Source organism: Saccopteryx bilineata, chromosome 5, assembly GCF_036850765.1.
Source record: "Saccopteryx bilineata isolate mSacBil1 chromosome 5, mSacBil1_pri_phased_curated, whole genome shotgun sequence".
In the NCBI taxonomy this organism is placed as follows: Eukaryota; Metazoa; Chordata; class Mammalia; order Chiroptera; family Emballonuridae; genus Saccopteryx; species Saccopteryx bilineata.
The window spans coordinates 149,355,510-149,373,661 of NC_089494.1; the positions used below are offsets into that span (position 1 = coordinate 149,355,510).

Genomic DNA, 18,152 nt, shown 5'->3' on the forward strand with positions numbered 1-18,152 from the left:
AAAAACAAAAAACTAACCTGTCACTCAGCTTGGTCACGAATGTTCTAATATAGCATCATAGAGAATAGTTCAATAATAAGTGGCTCTGCCACTTAATGTCTTGATAAACTTGGTTAAGATTCTCTCTCTCATTTTTGTCATCTAGATTCTAGAACAGGAGTCCCCAAACTTTTTACACAGGGGCCAGTTCACTGTCCCTCAGACCGTTGGAGCCAGACTATAAAAAAAACTATGAACGGCCCTGGCTGGTTGGCTCAGCGGTGTAGCGTCGGCCTGGCGTGCGGGGGACCCGGGTTCGATTTCCGGCCAGGGCACATGGGAGAAGCGCCCATTTGCTTCTCCACCTCCACCCCCTCCTTCCTCTCTGTCTCTCTCTTCCCCTCCCGCAGCGAGGCTCCATTGGAGCAGGGATGGCCCGGGCGCTGGGGATGGCTCCTTGGCCTCTGCCCCAGGTGCTGGAGTGGCTCTGGTCGCGGCAGAGCGACGCCCAGGAGGGGCAGAGCATCGCCCCCTGGCGGGCAGAGCTTCGCTGCGCCGGGTGGATCCCCGTCGGGCGCATGCGGGAGTCTGTCTTGACTGTCTCTCCCCGTTTCCAGCTTCAGAAAAATACAAAAAAAACCCACAAAACTATGAACAAATCCCTATGCACACTGCACATATCTTATTTTATAGTAAAAAAAGCAAAACGGGAACAAATACAATATTTAAAATAAAGAACAAGTAAATTTAAATCAACAAACTGACCAGTATTTCAATGGGAACTATGGGCCTGCTTTTGGCTGAGATGGTCAATATCCGGTTCCATATTTGTCCCTGCTAGCCGTAACAAGTGATATGACACGCTTCCGGAGCCATGACGCGTGCGTCCCACGTCCCCGTAAGTCAGCGGTACTGTACGTGAGCGACGCCGCGCTCTGCGGCGCTGCCACATACAGTGCTCCTCTCTCTGACCACCAATGAAAGATGTACCCCTTCCGGAAGTGCGGCAGGGGCTGGATAAATGGCCTCAGGGGGTCGCAGTTTGGGGACCCCTGTTCTAGAACATGGGGACTAATCCAGGGATTAAATCATTATATTGCTCATTATCCTCTTTGTTATATATCCTACTGCTAATGCTAAACTGGTTTCTTCTTGGATGACAAGTGTGGGAAGGCCTGGAGGAAAGACTGCATTCTGGAGGTGCAGGCTGTGAGATCCTGGGAACCAAAGTTCTTTGTTTTTGCTCTTAGCATAAGGAAAGCTAGGAATAAAGTACAAGGATAGAGCTTCTGCAGAATTGCAGACTAGGGTCTTTCTGGAGTAGAAATGTGAGAAACCTGACTACAGAGTAGCAGATCAAAGAAAATGAGGAGAGGGGAGACAAAAGAAAATGAGGAGAGGGAGAATGGGACATAAAACAGAATTAACTGGAAATTGACTATTAAATTTTCACTTTCTGGAAAAGTCATCTACATCCTTTATAAAAAGTTAGCTCTGTTGTCCCAAGATTGGATTGTTTTTATGAATGGATTTGCATGCTTTCTAACCTATTGATTATTCTGGTTAAAGATTTTAATATTTAACACAAACTCATTTGGCTCTTTAGTAATAAAATAAAAAGCATGAATAAACCACAATGTTTAAGGTGCCAAGTATTAGTTGCCAGCCTACAATTTATAATATATTGTATGCTGTTTATATTAAAAAGTAGTGGTTTTAATTATACTTTCACAGTCTTGTTTACTTGCATGAATATGGTTTTATTGCTTATACCTAGATTGAGATCTCTAACATTTTTTATAATATAAGGTCTACCAGAAAGTTCTGTCCATTTCTATCACAACAAGTTTTGACACGTAAGTACGTTTTTTGGCGCATGTGTGCCTCTATTTTTATCACTTAATGTATACATACTGACGTAGCAAATTAACTAAAACAAAGTTGACTCACGTTAGTCTTATGTGTGAAGCCATAGTGTACCCATGGCTACTGATAAAGTTCATTTACACCACTGTAATTTTTACGAATTTCAACAAGGAAGAAATGCTACAGAAGCATGTCTGTCACATCCACCATATTCCCTGGACTTAGCACCCTCCGACTATCACTTGTTTTTGTCCTTACAAAATTTTTTGAAGGGCAAAAAATTCAAAAATGAAGAAGATATCAAACTAGCAGTGGTTCAGTTTTTCGCATCAAAAGATAAAACATTTTTCAAAAATGGGATATACAAATTGCCCTCATGCTGGCTAGAAATCATTAATAATAATGGCAATTATATTATTTAATAAAGTTTATTGACGGTAAGAAAAATTTGTATTTTGTTTTATTCCAAAAACGGATAGAACTTTCCGGTAGACCTTATAATTGACTGTTTTAAAGGAATATTTTGGTAAGTATGTAATATCCCCAAGGTAACAAATGAGAAAATACTTTTTCAGTTGGAAAGTGTATATGATTAAATAGCATGGATTGCTTGTTGACCAGCTTGTTTGTGTTTGTCTTTTTCCTCTAACATAATAACCAGGGATTAATGAAAATCAAGTTTCATCCTCAGACAAGAGGTAAAGTGGTAATATTTCACATACTCTCCCCATACCCCTTCAGAAAAGAAACCCAGCCAGTTAGAACTGAAGCTAATTTAGTAACAATGACACTGATGAAGTTTAGATTGCTAGGCCTCTTTACAATTACAGCCAACTTACAGGAGCATATGGGTAATGCTGGGGGGCTTTTTCCCCCTTCAGATTTATTAAGGATAGAGAATTAATATTATTTTGAGATACTACATATATAGATTAGTGAAGAGTGGTGGTTGTCAAACTTATAGTCTCAAGACCCCTGAATTTCTGATTTAACACAAAACAAAATTCTCATCTATTTCTGTATTTACATTATTTGGATATCACACTTTGGAAAACTGCCATATACTCTTGAGAATGAGACCAGGCAAATAACATTATTATGAAAATGGTCTTGTCCTCATGAACCCCATGAAAGGGACCCCAAACCAAAATTTTAAGAACCATTGGTAAAGGTTAACATTTTATTATGTAAAGTCAGTTCTTTAAACTCCACTTAAATATGTATTATCTCTCTTTTTTGTAGCTTGGTATTATAACATTAATAAAATAGTATCATGGGTTAATAGAAGCAGCAAAGAACCAAAGAATTAAAATGCAAGTTATATAAAATCCCAACTAAAACCCAAAGTATATAATGCATTCATTCATAAGCTAACTAAAAAGCCCAAGAAAGACAAAAGACACCCAATGTAGTGATGGGTATATAACATAATCAGATGTCAAATGATCTGGAGATGTTTTCTCTGAATCTGTGTACTCTAATTGATCAATGTCACCCCGTTAAAATTGTCTAAGTAAGAAAAGAAAAGAAAAGAAAGAAGCCAGGCAAGAATAAGTGCTCAAACAGGGAGCAAAAGATCAAAGAGGGTGGTGGGGGAATGGGGACAGAAAGAGACATTGCTAAGAACAGAAGACGTACAATGCAGGGTTGGGGGAGCAGAGGTGGTTTGTTGAGTTGTACACTTGAAACCTGTATGGTTTTGCAAACCAATTTCATCTTAACAAATTCAATAGAATAAAAAGAGAGAAAGGACTCCAATTATAAACCGGGCTGTCCTATCCAGAGCTCTACTTTTGGGCGCTCGCTACTTGACATCTAGATGGTTTAGACATGTAAAAAGCACAGGCTTGGTTTGAAAACAAAAAGGATTATAAATACTGTCCCTTAAAGCCATCTAGAAATTATAGCTATAATAAATAACTGAACTTTGAAAAAAAAAGACACCCAATATAATAAAGTACTCAAAACAATTGGCAATTTTTAGTTTTCAAAACTGTAGATTTGCATTTTCTTTTTCTTAATCGAGAAAAAAAATTCCTTTTGAATGTTATATAACATATATATATATATAAAACAAGATAGAAAATATAAACGTGTAACAATGGCTGTAAATAATACATATTTTACATGTTTCATCATGTTTCATAGGCAATAGGTTGGTTGTGGTAAGTTAAGAATAGACAAAAATACACGTCGGCTGTACAGTAACATACAAGCGACACTCCCTGTATTATCTCTTGATGTGATTATTTTATCTAAAACTATTGCTTGATTTTTATTTGTTCTGTGTATTTTGTTTTTTAGGTAAAGAAGGAAAATTCAGCCAGCTGATTGTGTTTTAGCTTACTGCTGTCCTGGTGAGAAGAAATTATTGATCCATTGATTAAATTTCTAAGGACAGCAAGATATTTGTAAATTGTCTTACAATAAACAACTTATAATAAGTAAATTGTCTTTTTTTGTATATAAGAACAATAATTACAGCTTTCAAAATAACCTGTTAAAATACTTAGAACTGCCTGACCTGTGGTGGCGCAGTGGATAAAGCGTCGACCTGGACTGCTGAGGTCGCCAGTTCGAAACCCTGGGCTCACCTGGTCAATGCACATACGGGAGTTGATGCTTCCTGCTCCTCCCCCCTTCTCTCTCTCTCTCTCTTTCTTTCTCTCCTCTAAAATGAATAAAAAATTTAAAAAAATACTTAGAACTATTAATATGTTACTGTTTTGTTTCTTTTTATGAGAATATAATTGAAGAGGCTCTTCTGAAACAACTGTAAAAAGTCTGCCCTCTTTGGGGTCAGTCCACAACCTCAACCTGGGCTTCGTTCTTTTGCGCCATTTTTTAAAGAGAGAGGGAGAGGGGCCTGACCTGTAGTGGCACAGTGGATAGAGCGTCGACCTGGAACACTGAGGTCGCTGGTTCAGAACCAGGGGCTTGCCCAGTCAAGGCACATATGGGAGTTGATGCTTCCTGCTCCTCCCCCCTTCTCTCTCTCTCCCTTCTCTCTAAAAATGAATAAATAAAAATCTGAAAAAAAAAAGAGAGAGAGAGAGAAAGAGGGAGAGAGATGAGGAGCATCAACTTGTAGTTGTATCACTTTAGTTATTCATCGATTGCTTCTCATATGTGCCTTGACAGGAGTTGGGACTCCAGTCAAGCCACTGATCCCTTGGGCTTCAAGCCAGCCTTCGGGGTTTTGAACCTGGGACCTCAGCGACCACTGGTCAGGCCTTTTACACCTTTAAAGGGCAGCCAACACAATGAAGTAAAAATGTGATTGCAGTCATTCAGCATTTCTCATATATGGGATATCGAATTCCAGGCATATACTTAGCCTAAGTAAATTTTTCAGTATCTTTTGTAAGCCCTGAGAAACATTCCCATATGATACTCCACATTCACATTTAGATAAACATTAATAGTGGGTACATAGCTGATTCCATGCAGTGAGTTGGCCATGCCAGAATCTTATTTATTTTTTCACCTATTTGTTTAAAATAGGGAAGTTAAGTTTATTACAAAAGTAATCTATACAAGGATGGGTAAAAATAGGTTTACAGTTGTGAGTATGCAAAACAGTTTATTATTATTTATTATAGTAAATTTATCTTTACATAAGAACAATTATAGCCTGACCTGTGGTGGCGCAGTGGTTAAAGCTTCAACCAGGAATGCTGAGGTCACCTGTCAAATCCTGGGCTTGCCTGGTCAAGGCACATATGGGAGTTGATGCTTCCTGCTCCTCCTCCTCTCTCTTTCCTCTCTCTCTCTCTCTCTCTCTCTCTCTCTCTCTCTCTCTCCTTTCTAAAATGAATAAAGTCTATAAAAAATTTTGTTAAGTATTTTAAAAATTAAATTAGAATTTAAAGAAAAAGAACTATAAACTTAGTTTCGCCAACCCTGTAATTGACAAAAAGGCTACAGAACTATAAAAAAATACATGAAAACATACAACCCATTATCAGTTAATAGTTGATATATATTGTTGACTTTTAAAACATTAAATAAAAAAACATTTAGTATTCATTAAGTATTTTGACAACAACCATATTCATAAAAATGAATTGAACAGTGAATAATGTAAAAATTGGTTAGCACACACAAACTTACCAGGAAATACTGAACACAACTCGGTCATTTTCTAGCTTTCCTAAAATTTTATTAGAGCCTCTTCTGGACGAGGCTAAGGAACAGCTCACCATAGGCACTGAGCAGAGTGGGGTGTGAACCAAGTACCAGATGCCTTGAACATCGACAGGGTGGGGTACTGTGGGGTTTTGTTTGTGAGAGGGACAGATAGGAAGGGGGATGAGAAGCATCAGTTCTTTGTTGCGGCACCTCAGTTAATTGATTGCTTTTGCCTTGATGGGGGGGGGGCTCCAGCAGAGCGAGTGACCCCTGGCTCAAGCCAGTGACCCTGCACTCAAGCTGGTGAGCCTGAGCCCAAGCCAGTGACCTGGGGTTTCAAGCCTGGGTCCTCTGCTTCCCAGGCAGACACTATCCACTGCGCCACTGCCTGATCAGGCTAATTTTGCCTTTTTTTTTTTTTTTTTTAATATTTTATTTTATTCATTTTTAGAGAGGAGAGAGAGAGGGAGAAAGAGAGGGAGAAAGAGATGGGAGAAGCTGGAAGCATCAACTCCCATATGTGCCTTGACCAGGCAAGCCCAGGGTTTCGAACCGGCGACCTCAGCATTTCCAGGTCTACGCTTTATCCACTGCGCCACCACAGGTCAGGCCTAATTTTGCTTTTAAACTCACGTTGGCTCATCTCTGATTTCCAGGGTAGCAGAACAGGTGAGAAAGGATTAAATGTTCTAGAGTCCATAGTAGGAGGGAAAGAAGGAATTTAAGCGCAACATAAGATATGTCAGGCTGTGGCATACTCTCAGGTTCAGAAGAGGACAAGAGTGGAGGTCTGATGGTAACAGTCCACTGATGGCCTTGGGTATGTGCTGTTCCAGTCTGCTGGTTGTTCTCTGTCTAGTGCATTGCTGTACTGGGTTTTCTCTTTGCTTTCCTGAGAAAATGGAATAGCAGTTTAAGTTATATAAGAAACTTGATTAATGCAAACACTTTTTCATTATAATTGCATTGTTGTGACACTTAGCAAAAAATGTGGGGTATAATTTGGGCAAAAAATTCAAGCTTACTCTTTGACTCCTTTCTATTGTATAAATCTAAACTGTATAGCATGGTATGCTCTTCATAACCCTGTCACAGATAACCTCTCCAGTTTCATCTTGCCCCTGTAGTTTTTTGTTTGTTTGTTTACTGATTGATTGGTTTTAGAGATGGGGGGAAGGGAGAGAAACATCAACTTGCAGTTCCACCCATTTACACATTCATTGGTTGATTCTTGTATGTGCATTTAACCCACAACCTTGCTTATTGGGATAACACTAACCAACCCAGCTACCTGGCCAAAGCTTTGCCCCAGTAGTTTTCTAAGTTATACGGTTAGTCATCAGTTCATTTAGAAGGGGGGTATTTATTATTTTTGCCATGCTGTTTATTTTTTAATTACAGTTGACATTCAATAGTATTATATTAGTTTCAGGTGTACAGCATAGTGGTTAGATGGTCTTTGGTTCTTTAGGACTCAGTCTAGATATCACTTCCTCCAGGTTGGACTGCATTCTCAGTCCCCCCAGTTCCTCCAAATTAGGCTAGTGTCCTGCCTGTGTGCTCGCCAATTATAACCCTTATCACATTTGTCATTATTTGCTTGTCTTTGCTGAAGACTGTAAGCTACTATAGGGAAATGTTTTAATCAATCTATCTTCAGCGTTTAAGAGTGCCAGTGCATACCAGAGATCAATAAATACTAAATTGAACTGATGATCACTTTTACATAAATCAGGCAACACTACATCACAGATATAGGACTTATCCCATATAGAGTCTAAGCATTTTGCAAATATTAATTCATTTAATCTTCATAACAACCCTATAACCTAAGTACTATTTTAATCTCCATTTTAGAGATGATTAAACAAATATGTAACTTGCTCAAGGTCAGTTGGTAAGGTGGACATGAGATTCTAATTCAAACAGTTTGCTCTAGAGTCTAGGATCTTAACCACTGCTTTGTGTATATAAAAAACTCTTCCTAGATTTATTGCAAGGAGTTGATTTACACACTGTCAGGGCTAGGTAGGCAAGTCCAAAATCCACAGGGTAGGCCACTCCCCTCAGGAAGGCCTCCACTCTGGTTTTGAGACCTTTTAATTGATTGAATCATGTCCATACAGATTAAAGGATAATCTCCCTTACAGTCTGCTGATCATAGATTTTAATCATATCTACAAAATATTTTCCAAGCAACCCCCAGATTAATTAGTGTTTAATTGAACAACGGGTCTGTAGCCTAGCCAACTTGATACATCAAAAAGACCAAAAGTAAATAAATAAATAAAACTATCTTCCCTATGTGTAGTTGGTAAAGCAATCAAATTGCTTTAGTTTGATTTTTCAAAAGCCTGTGCTGGGTCTGTAGTAAAGTGGAAGAGGAGTATAAAAATTCTAATATTTCCATTTCCCCATGTTAAGTATTGCTTTCTGTTAAATGGTATTTAAGAGTAGGAAATTGATAGCACATTCTTATCCAACAGCAGTAACACAAATTTCCCTAATTTTAAATTGCAAAACATGATAGAAGTGTTATGTCACTAATATGCTCAGAAATCCAATTTAAATAAAAACAATTTAAAAAATGGGCAATGAACAAGTTTTTTCATCTATCAGATTGTTAGATTAAAGATAGACAAAGGTTTAGAGAGTAATTAGGGAGAGCCAATTTCATACACTGTTAGTGAGTTTAGAATCTTTGAGAGTGATTTGGCAGTGTATTAAATTTTAAAATAAATGGTTTGAGTCGATTCCCTTTCTAATTGTCTAGTGTCTACAGAAGTAATAAGTGCAAAGACTTGTGTGAGGACGCTCATTCAAGATCATGTGACATTTCAGAGGGATTCAGGTAGAGACCTAAAAGCTTTCAGAGAAAAAAAAAACCTGGTTCGATTTCTGGTCAGGGCACACAGGAGAAGCAACCATCTGCAACTCCCCTCCTCTCTCCCCACCCCCTATCTCTCTCTCTTCCCTTCCTGCAGCCATGGCTTGAATGGTTCGAGCACAGCTTGCCGTGAGGATGGCTCCATGGCCTCACCTCAGGTGCTAAAATATAAAATAACTCGGTTGCAGAGCAATGGAGCCGTGGTCCAGACAGACAGAGCATCGCCTGGTAGGGGGCTTGCTGGGTGGATCCCAGTCAGGGTGCATATGGAAGTCTGTCTCTGCCTCCCCTCCTCTCACTTAATTTTTTCTTTTAAAAAAGGAAAGAAAAACACAAAAGTTTCAGAAATCAAAATGGCTTCAAGCCAAGGAGAAAAGACTAAAGAAATCTATCATGCTGGCATCCTGATCTTGAACGTCCAGCCTCCAGAACTGTAACAAAATGAATGTCTGTTGTTTAAGCCCCTTACTCTGTGTCATTTTGTTATGGCAGCCCAAGCAAAATAAATACACTCTATGGAGACCAACCAACCACCTTGGCAAGTTAACCACAATGGCCCTTTTCATCCTAGAAAGAGCAGCCATTTGTTTTGACAAGAATAGGCACATATTCTGGATATGGATTTGCCTTTCCTGCTCACAGTGTTTAATATACTGGTGTCCTATATCAGTGGTCCCCAACCCCCAGGCCGCAGACCGGTACCGGTCCGCCGAGAAAGAATAAATAACTTACATTATTTCCGTTTTATTTATAGTTAAGTCTGAACAATGTTTTATTTTTTTAAAAAATGACCAGATTCCCTCTGTTACATCCGTCTAAGACTCACTCTTGACGTTCGTCTCAGTCATGTGATACATTTATCCATCCCACCCTAAAGGCCAGTCTGTGAAAATATTTTCTGACATTAAACCCAAAAAAGGTTGGGGACCACTGTCCTATATTGTGCTTTGTCAAAGCAAGGGAGCCATTTTACAACAAAGGAGGTTGGGACTGGGTACATGCCCATAAAATTTGGTCATATCAGATATACCACTCAAGCTGAGCCTGCCAGAGCAATGGAACACCCTTTGAAGGCAAAACTGAAGCACCAGCTCATAGGTAACACCTTGTGAGGATGGGGTACAGACCCTTGGGATGCCACATACACTTTAAGTCAATGACTTGTCTGTGCTGCTGGGTTCCCAATAGGTAGTCCACACAGAGTGGAAGCCAAGATTTCCCTGCTTACCATCACTCCCAATGACCCATCTTGGAAATTGTTCATGTCTACAGCTCTGGCCTCTAGGTTGATAGTTTTGATTTCCAAAAGGAGGAATGTTTTCACCAGGGTACACAGGAGTCCCACTGAAATATTAGCTACAGTTGCTATCTGGGCACTCTGGCCAAGCGACAACATGCAAAGAGTCACTGTGCTGGAAGGAGTCATTGATTCTGATCACTGCTATTACACAATGGGGAAAGAAATGTTTGGGAGCCAAGTGGTCTGGTTGGGTGCCTCTTGGTACTGTCTTGCCTAATGTTGATGGTATATAGACAGATTGAGCAGCCACAATCTGAAAAGGGCGTAAAAACCAGGGGCTCGGAGCTCCTGCAGACAAGGGTCTGTGTGGTACCACTCGGTAAGCCACTAAGACCAGTAGTGGTACTAGATGAGATGAGAGAAATCCAGAACAGTGGAGGAGGAATAGAGGATCTACAGAGGCTGTGCTGTAGCAGGTGAGGGCTGCAAGTTGTATCCTGTCCCTCCTGTTTAATTCTTCTCTAGGAAAAGAGTCATCATCCTTCCACCCCCATCGCCACAACCCTGGAGGAGCTGTTCCTCAAACTTATACCAAGAAGTGGATCTAAGGGTACAAGGAGTGGACAGTAGTTGCCATGGCTTGAATGTATCCTGCCAAAATTCAAGTATTGGAAACTTTTTTTTTAATTTTTTTAAATTTTATTTATTCATTTTAGAGAGGAGAGATAAAGGGAGAGAGAGAGACAGAGAGGGAGAGAGAGAGAAGAGAGAGAGAAGGTGGGGAGGAGCTGGAAGCATCAACTCCCATATGTGCCTTGACCAGGCAAGCCCAGGGTTTCGAACCGGCGACCTCAGCATTTCCAGGTCGATGCTTTATCCACTGCGCCACCACAGGTCAGGCAAGTATTGGAATCTTTATGCCCAACATGATGGAATTAGAAAGTTGAGCCTTTAGAACAGTGGTCCCCAACCCCTGGGCCGCGGACCGGTACCGGTCCGTAGGCCATTTGGTACCAGTCCACAGAGAAAGAATACATTATTTCCGTTTTATTTATAGTTAAGTCTGAACGATGTTTTATTTTAAAAAAAATGACCAGATTCCCTCTGTTACATCCGTCTAAGACTCACTCTTGACGCTTGTCTCGGTCATGTGATACATTTATCCGTCCCACACTAAAGGCCAGTCTGTGAAAATATTTTCTGACATTAAACCAGTCCGTGGCCCAAAAAAGGTTGGGGACTACTGCTTTAGAAGATGATTAAGACATGAAGGTGGAGCCCTCTTGAATGGGATTAATGCTCCTCCTATAAATTAGATCCCACACAGCTCTCAAGCCTCTACTACCTTGTGAGGATATGAGAACCGAAGTCTGCATTTTGGAAAAGGGCCCTCATTCAACCACGTTTGGCAGCCTAATCTCAGACTTCCAGCCTCCATAACTATGAGAAATGAATATCTCTTGATAAATTACCCAGTCTGTGGTATTTTGTCATGGCAGCCCAAACAGACTAAGATAGCAGTGAATATTGTAATGCACGGCTTACATCTTCTCAGAACTGAAGGATTTCCGCCTTTCTTGGAATTGCCTCTGCTTTAGAGAGCACCTTTCCTAAGATCACACACTATTTTCCAAGAAGCCCTCATGCAATGAACTTATCAACATGGAAATATAAAGAGTCAGTCACCTAGTTCCATCTCAGGACAAATCTGAAGGGCCAGCCAGCTTCAGAGTTTCCTACAAGATTGGCCAAGGCCCTCTGAAACTGCACTGTAAGAAAAGAAAAAAAGTAAACAAACAAAACGACAGTACATTGCAATCTCTTTTCTTTGCATAGGTAGTGGTCCCAGAAGCACTCCTTAATAAGTCTTCTGCAGGCTGAATTTCAAATCAGAACTGGCTTCCTGGTGAACTGAACTTGTGGCATATCATTATATAGGGGAATGTCCTTGTTTTAGGGAGATTCATGTTGAAGTATTTCTGGGTTAAATGCTATGAAGTTTGCAAGTATTTTCAAACTGTTCTGGAATAAAACAGGTATGTGTTTATGTATGTATATCATAAATATGGTGACATGTTAACACTTTAATCTAGGTGAAGTTTATACTTGTTTATATGTTTGTTTCATCTTCTGGAAGGTTTGAAATTTTCCAAAATATCTATAATGTTGAGGGGTTAAGGCATATACATGCAAATAAAAAGGGGTGCAAAATAAAGAGGTAAAGGAAGCTCCAGAAGTATTAAAGGAAAAGCAAGAGTGTGGGATGTTGTGAAATCCAAGGTATAAGAGTTTCAAAATTAAGGTAGTGTTCAACATTATCAAATGGCTATATAATGGTCAAGTAAAGCTAGGACTAAAGTGTCCCATAGATTTAGTATCCAAAAGGTCTCTGATAATCTTGGGGTCAGACAGGACTATTGAGATAATATTATACATACCCTGCCATATTATACATACCTTGCTCCTCTCTACAGATGGCCATTTAGTTGTACCATATTTTCAATTCTGTTGGGTTTTTAAGACTTTTAAAAAAATTGTATAGGGTGGGGCAAAAGAAGATTTACAGTTGTTTGTATGAAAACTACACAATAATAAATAATAATACAAGAATAAACTCTTGTGTTTTGCATACTCACAACAGTAACATTATTTTTGCCCCACCCTGTATATTATGTTTAAGGTTCTAGAATAGTCCCTGTAGGGGAAAGGTAAAGCCACTCTGAAATTCACAATTTATTCGGAGAGACATATAAACTCAAATACTAAATGCACTGTGATAGGTATAAGACTAGAGAAATTAACATTTGATAAACAGAGGAGAGAATGAAGGGAAAGTTAGAATAAACATTCCAGAAGCTTGTAGGGAAAACACACACACACAAGAGCATTGTTAAGAAACAGAGTGAATGAGCCATTTCTACCTGGCTGAATCAGTCTGGCTTAACCATGGGATCAGTGTGCTTGCAAATTAAAACTTTAAAAATGTATTACCAATATTTAAAAATCGAGGCATTTATCACAAAATCTCAATTTCTGGCAAGTTGGAAATATCTGGCAACACAGGGCTGGAGCTGGGAGAAGGCTCTGGAGAAGGCAAAAGAGTTCCCCATACTATCTGTCAGCTCCATGGGATTTGCTTGGCCTCTGGCACACCAGTTTGTCAAGGTTTTATTGGAACGAGGGCTGGGATTAGAATGAAGTGAGGCAGTATTTTGAAAACACACACACACACACCCCTTGGTAATCTTGATGACATTTCTAGTGCCCCGAAACACACATACACACACCTCCTTGGTAATCTTGATGACATTTCTAGTGCCCCGAAACATACTGCACCGAAGCCTGTGCCTAACTCGCCTCACCCTAGTCCCCACCCTACTTGTAAAGGGCTCTGAATAGCATGCTGCACAGCTTGGACTTGACTTAATCTATACAATGGTAAACTCAGGTTGTTGTTTTTTGTTTTCTTTGAGCAAAGGCAAAACAGGATCAGATTTGCGTACTTAGGTTAACACACCCCAAATCCCGCCCCGGACTCCAAGCCTCTCGGGTTCCCACTTATCTCTAACACTCACATCTTCGTTTCATATCCTAATTCCTTATTTTGCCGGTAAACCACTGACGCTCCCCTGTCCAAAAGAGTCTCCACTCCCATCTGGAAGGCTCCAAGCACCTGCCTCTTCAGATTGCAACCTCCACCTTCCCACTGCACGGACGTTTACTGCATCCTTCCAGTCTCTCAAGTCAATACCGACACCATCGCTCTGCTCCAACGGGGCGGAGCTTCCTCATTGGTGCGCTTAGCATTCGGCTAGTGCTGCCTCGACCCGGCGACCATCCAGCGGGAGGCGGAGCAAGTCCAAAATGGCGGCTCTCAGGCTGGCGCGCTCCGTGCTGCTGAAGCTTTGAGGTGGTCGCCAGGGGTCGGTGGGGACGATTTCCCCGCCGCATGGGCCCTAGAGGATGAATCAGGGGCTCTGTTAAGGCTAGGCGGTGGAGGTGGAGAGAAGTGGCAGCAAGGGCTGCGGTGGAGTCCACGGAGCGGGATGTGCGAGAGTTACTCCAGGTCGTTGTTGAGGGTCTCGGTGGCGCAGATCTGCCAGGCGCTGGGCTGGGACTCGGTGCAACTCAGCGCCTGCCACCTCCTCACGGACGTGCTGCAGCGCTATCTGCAGCAGTTGGGACGGGGCTGCCACCGGTACTCTGAGCTCTGTGAGTACCGGGCTAGGTGCGGGAGGGCTGTTTCTGGACGGTCACGAGTGACACCTCCGGTCTCCCCATCGCTGTCCCAGCGTCTCTGAGGTGTTCGTACCTCACTCCAACCCTGAGATCGGGTATCTTCTTGGCCCTTGACGCCCCGCCGCGTCCACTGTCCCTGGAAACTAGTCATCCTTTGGGTGCCTCTTCCTTGTCCGGTAACTTCCCGCCTCCAGCCCGGAGCCCTGTGTCGGCGCCCAGGTCTACACCCTCTCACTCTTTTCTGATCTGAAATGTGCATCGCTCTACCTCACAGTCTTACGTTTTGCTGCATGTAGAACTACCTCCAGAATGCCTTTCAGTTTCTTTTACTTTGGTCCTTTTCCTGCCTTGCCCGCAAACTACTACAACTAGTTGTCACAGGCGCTCCGTCTACCGGCCGTTTCTTACGAGGCTGGCCATTCTTCAGTTCCTCACACTTACTCGTTGACAGCTCTGCTCCGTTAGGGACACCGCCTCGTCTTTCTGTGTCTGTTCGTTTCATAGACAACGTCCCTACTTACTCTGTCCCAAAGCCAACTTTGTCAGTTTCACTTAGATTAACTTTCACTTAAATTAACAGGCACCCATTGTGATTTCCTCTATATTTTTGTCAGTGGTTATCCATCTAAGTGTGTTAGAGAGGTTATAGGCAATTTAAGTTTCCCAGGTAACCTGAGATAGTCTTTTTTGTTTTTAAGTGAATGCCTGGTAGTGTCTATAGCTGGTGGTATTTAATAATTTGGAATGTTTAATAAAAGCCACACATCATTTCATTGATGTGATGTTCTTGTTTGGAGGGAGGAACTGCCCGTTATTTACATTTCAGATCTTTATTTTTAAGTTGGGAAACTGTAGAACTTGGTTAAGTGTTTCATAGGAAATTTTGTTTTGTTAAAGTGATTTCTAAACTGAAACATTAAGACTAATGGATACACTTTACTTCTTAGGCCCCAGTTTCCATTCCAGCTTCCCACAGTGTTGCCAAAATAATTTGTCTATAACACAAATTTGGTTGAATCATTCTTAAAAATAATTCAGTTGTTTACAGACTGAAAATCTAAACTCTTATCCTTTTGTGAGCTAGCATTTTTCTTAACTTCTGCCAACCTAATCTATAGCCATGCTGAGCTACCTGCCTTTTCCAAAACAATATCCTTTCCTATGTGCATGCTGTTTCCTGCAGTGTCCTTAACCCCCGTTCCACCAGGAGTACAATACTACTTATATTTTGAGATTCACTATCACTTGCTTTAGGAAATTCATGTTATCTGCTCCCATAAGTCTGTGCATATTTCTGTTATGTTATTTGACACATTGGTTTGTAATCTTTATCTCTCACCTTCTATCTCCTCTCAAGGAAATATTTATTATATTTGTATTCGGTAGCCTAGCATGCTAGGTACCTAGAAACTATTTGTTGACTAAATGAATGAACTGATAACCCACTACCGTAATAGCTATGTAATCACTTCACTTTTTATTTTATTTTATTTTATTTTTTACAGAGACAGAGAGAGAGTCAGAGAGAGAAGGATAGACAGGGACAAACAGGAACGGAGAGAAATGAGAAGCATCAATCATCCGTTTTTCATTGCGACACCTTAGTTCATTGATTGCTTTCGCATATGTGCCTTGACCGTGGGGCTGCAGCAGACCAAGTAACCCCTTGCTCAAGCCAGCGACCTGGGGTCCAAGCTGGTGAGCTTTTGCTCAAACCAGGTGAGCCTGCGCTCAAGCTGGTGACCTCGGGGTCTTGAACCTGGGTCTTCCGATCCCAGTCCGACACTGTCCATTGCGCTACCACTTTTTGAGTTTTAAAAGTGTATTTTTTTTGAATGCTTGATTTCACTGATACTTCTAAATTTGGAACTGCTCTCATTAATTGTCATCCTGAAAGTACACTAGCACAATGCAGAACTTCTTGGCTTTTGCTACTTTTCCTTTCTAGCTCCTCCTTCCTCCTCCTACCATGATCCTTGAGAATACTGTTATGATTATGCATAGTCCAGATTATATTTTTGCTACCAAATTTTCTAAATAATGACAGATGTGTCATACCTTTAGGTAATCAGAATATCCCCTGAATACATAGTTGCTTTTCCTACCTTATACACAGAAAAAGAGTATGTGTTCACACTCCAAGTAACTAGGTATTCTAAAGTCATTAAGTGATTATTGCTATGAATTAATGTGAACCTCTTCCCTAATTACTCAATTTCTATAGTTGATTTTTTTTGTTTTAGTGGGAATGTAATCATTATTTCCCATTGTGGTTTGGTGACATTTTTTTAAATGTTAATTCCTGGTATACTTAGTTATAGGCTTTTCTTTCCTTTTTTTTTTTTTTAGGTCCTTTTTTACTTACTATTCTTATTCTAACTTTGAATTCTGTAACCTCGGATTATATTATATAATCTTATATTTTATTTCTTTAAATCCTTTTTGTCTTTCCAACAAACACTCTGAAGTTAAAGCATCAGAAGTTATTATTAATTCAACATATAATGCATTTTAAAATTTCCCTGAGGATTTGTCAAAGCATCCAGGGGCAGCTGTTTCTGTATATGTTATGTATAAAATAAATGTGTGTGAGCTGAAAGCAGGTACTAAGTATTTCAGAATAACTCTTTTTTTAAAATTATTTATTTATTTACTTATTTTTTACAGAGACAGAGAGAGTCAGAGAGAGGAATAGACAGGGACAGACAGACAGGAACGGAGTGATGAGAAACATCAATCATTAGTTTTTCTTTGCGCATTGCGACACCTTGGTTGTTCATTGATTGCTTGCTTTCTCATTTGTGCCTTGACCATGGGCTTTCAGCAGACCAAGTAACCCCTTGCTGGAGCCAGCAACCTTGAATCCAAGCTGGTGAGCTTGTGCTCAAACCAGATGAGCCTGCACTTAAGCTGGCGACCTTGGGGTCTCGAACCTGGGTCCTCGGCATCCCAGTCCGATGCTCTACCCACTGCGCCACCGCCTGGTCAGGCCAGAATAACTCTTTATAATACTCTTGGTACAGTTATTTAATACTTGCATGGTTTAGGTCAGTGGTAGTCAACCTGATCCCTACCACCTACTAGTGGGCATTCCAGCTTTCATGGTAGGCGGTAGTGGAGCAACCAAAGTATAAATAAAAAGATAGATTTAACTATAGTAAGTTGTTTTATAAAGATTTATTCTGCCAAACTTAGTGAAAATCCGACATAAAGTACTTGGTAAGTAATTATTATTGCATGCTTTAACTTGCTGTAACTCTGCTTTATAAATTTTATAAAGTAAAGTCACTTCCCTACTTTATAAATCACCATTACTGTAGAATTGGTGGACGGTTAGAAAATTTTACTACTAACAGAGATACAAAAGTGGGCAGTAGGTATAAAAAGGTTGACGACTACCCCTGGTGTAGGTAGTAAATGCAAAAGGAACAAGGTGGCCCTGGCTGGCTGGCTCAGTGGTAGAACATTGGCCCGGTGTGTGGAAGTCCGGGTTCGATTCTTGGCCAGGCCACACAGGAGAAGCGCCCATCTGCTTCTTCACCCTTCCCCCTCTCCTTTCTGTCTCTCTGTTCCCCTCCCACAGTCAAGGCTCCATTGGAGCAAAGTTGGCTCACGCACTGAGGATGGCTCCATGGCCTCCGCCTCAGGTGCTAAACTGGCTCCGTTGCAAGGGAGCAACACCCCAGAAGAGCATCGCCCCCTAGTGGATTTGCTGGGTGGATTCTGGTTGGGCATATATGAGAGTCTATCTCTTTGTTTCCCTGCTTCCCACTTCAGAAAGATAAAAAAAATTAAAAGAAAAGAAAGGAA

General features: G+C 40.8%; 1 protein-coding gene and 1 long non-coding RNA gene across 4 annotated transcripts in view; one reads left to right on the forward strand and one right to left on the reverse strand.

Annotated features, from left to right (window-relative positions):
* Positions 1 to 4,966: 4,966 nt before the first annotated feature.
* On the reverse strand, positions 4,967 to 13,826 carry LOC136337547 (uncharacterized). Its single transcript, XR_010731848.1, has 4 exons — positions 13,679 to 13,826; positions 11,790 to 11,872; positions 6,588 to 6,868; positions 4,967 to 6,373 (listed from the first exon to the last, which is right to left on the reverse strand). It is a non-coding gene; the product is annotated as an uncharacterized lncRNA (long non-coding RNA).
* Positions 13,827 to 13,949: 123 nt separating this feature from the next.
* The window catches only part of TAF3 (TATA-box binding protein associated factor 3), a 193,657-nt gene continuing 189,454 nt past the window's right edge, over positions 13,950 to 18,152 (forward strand). For 2 of the 3 annotated variants that reach the window (XM_066279814.1, XM_066279815.1), the window contains exon 1: positions 13,950 to 14,315. In XM_066279814.1, coding sequence (XP_066135911.1) covers positions 14,150 to 14,315 — 166 coding nt within the window. In that variant the 5' untranslated portion in view covers positions 13,950 to 14,149. The remainder of the gene's footprint in view (positions 14,316 to 18,152) is intronic. The other variant, XM_066279816.1, reaches the window with a different exon arrangement.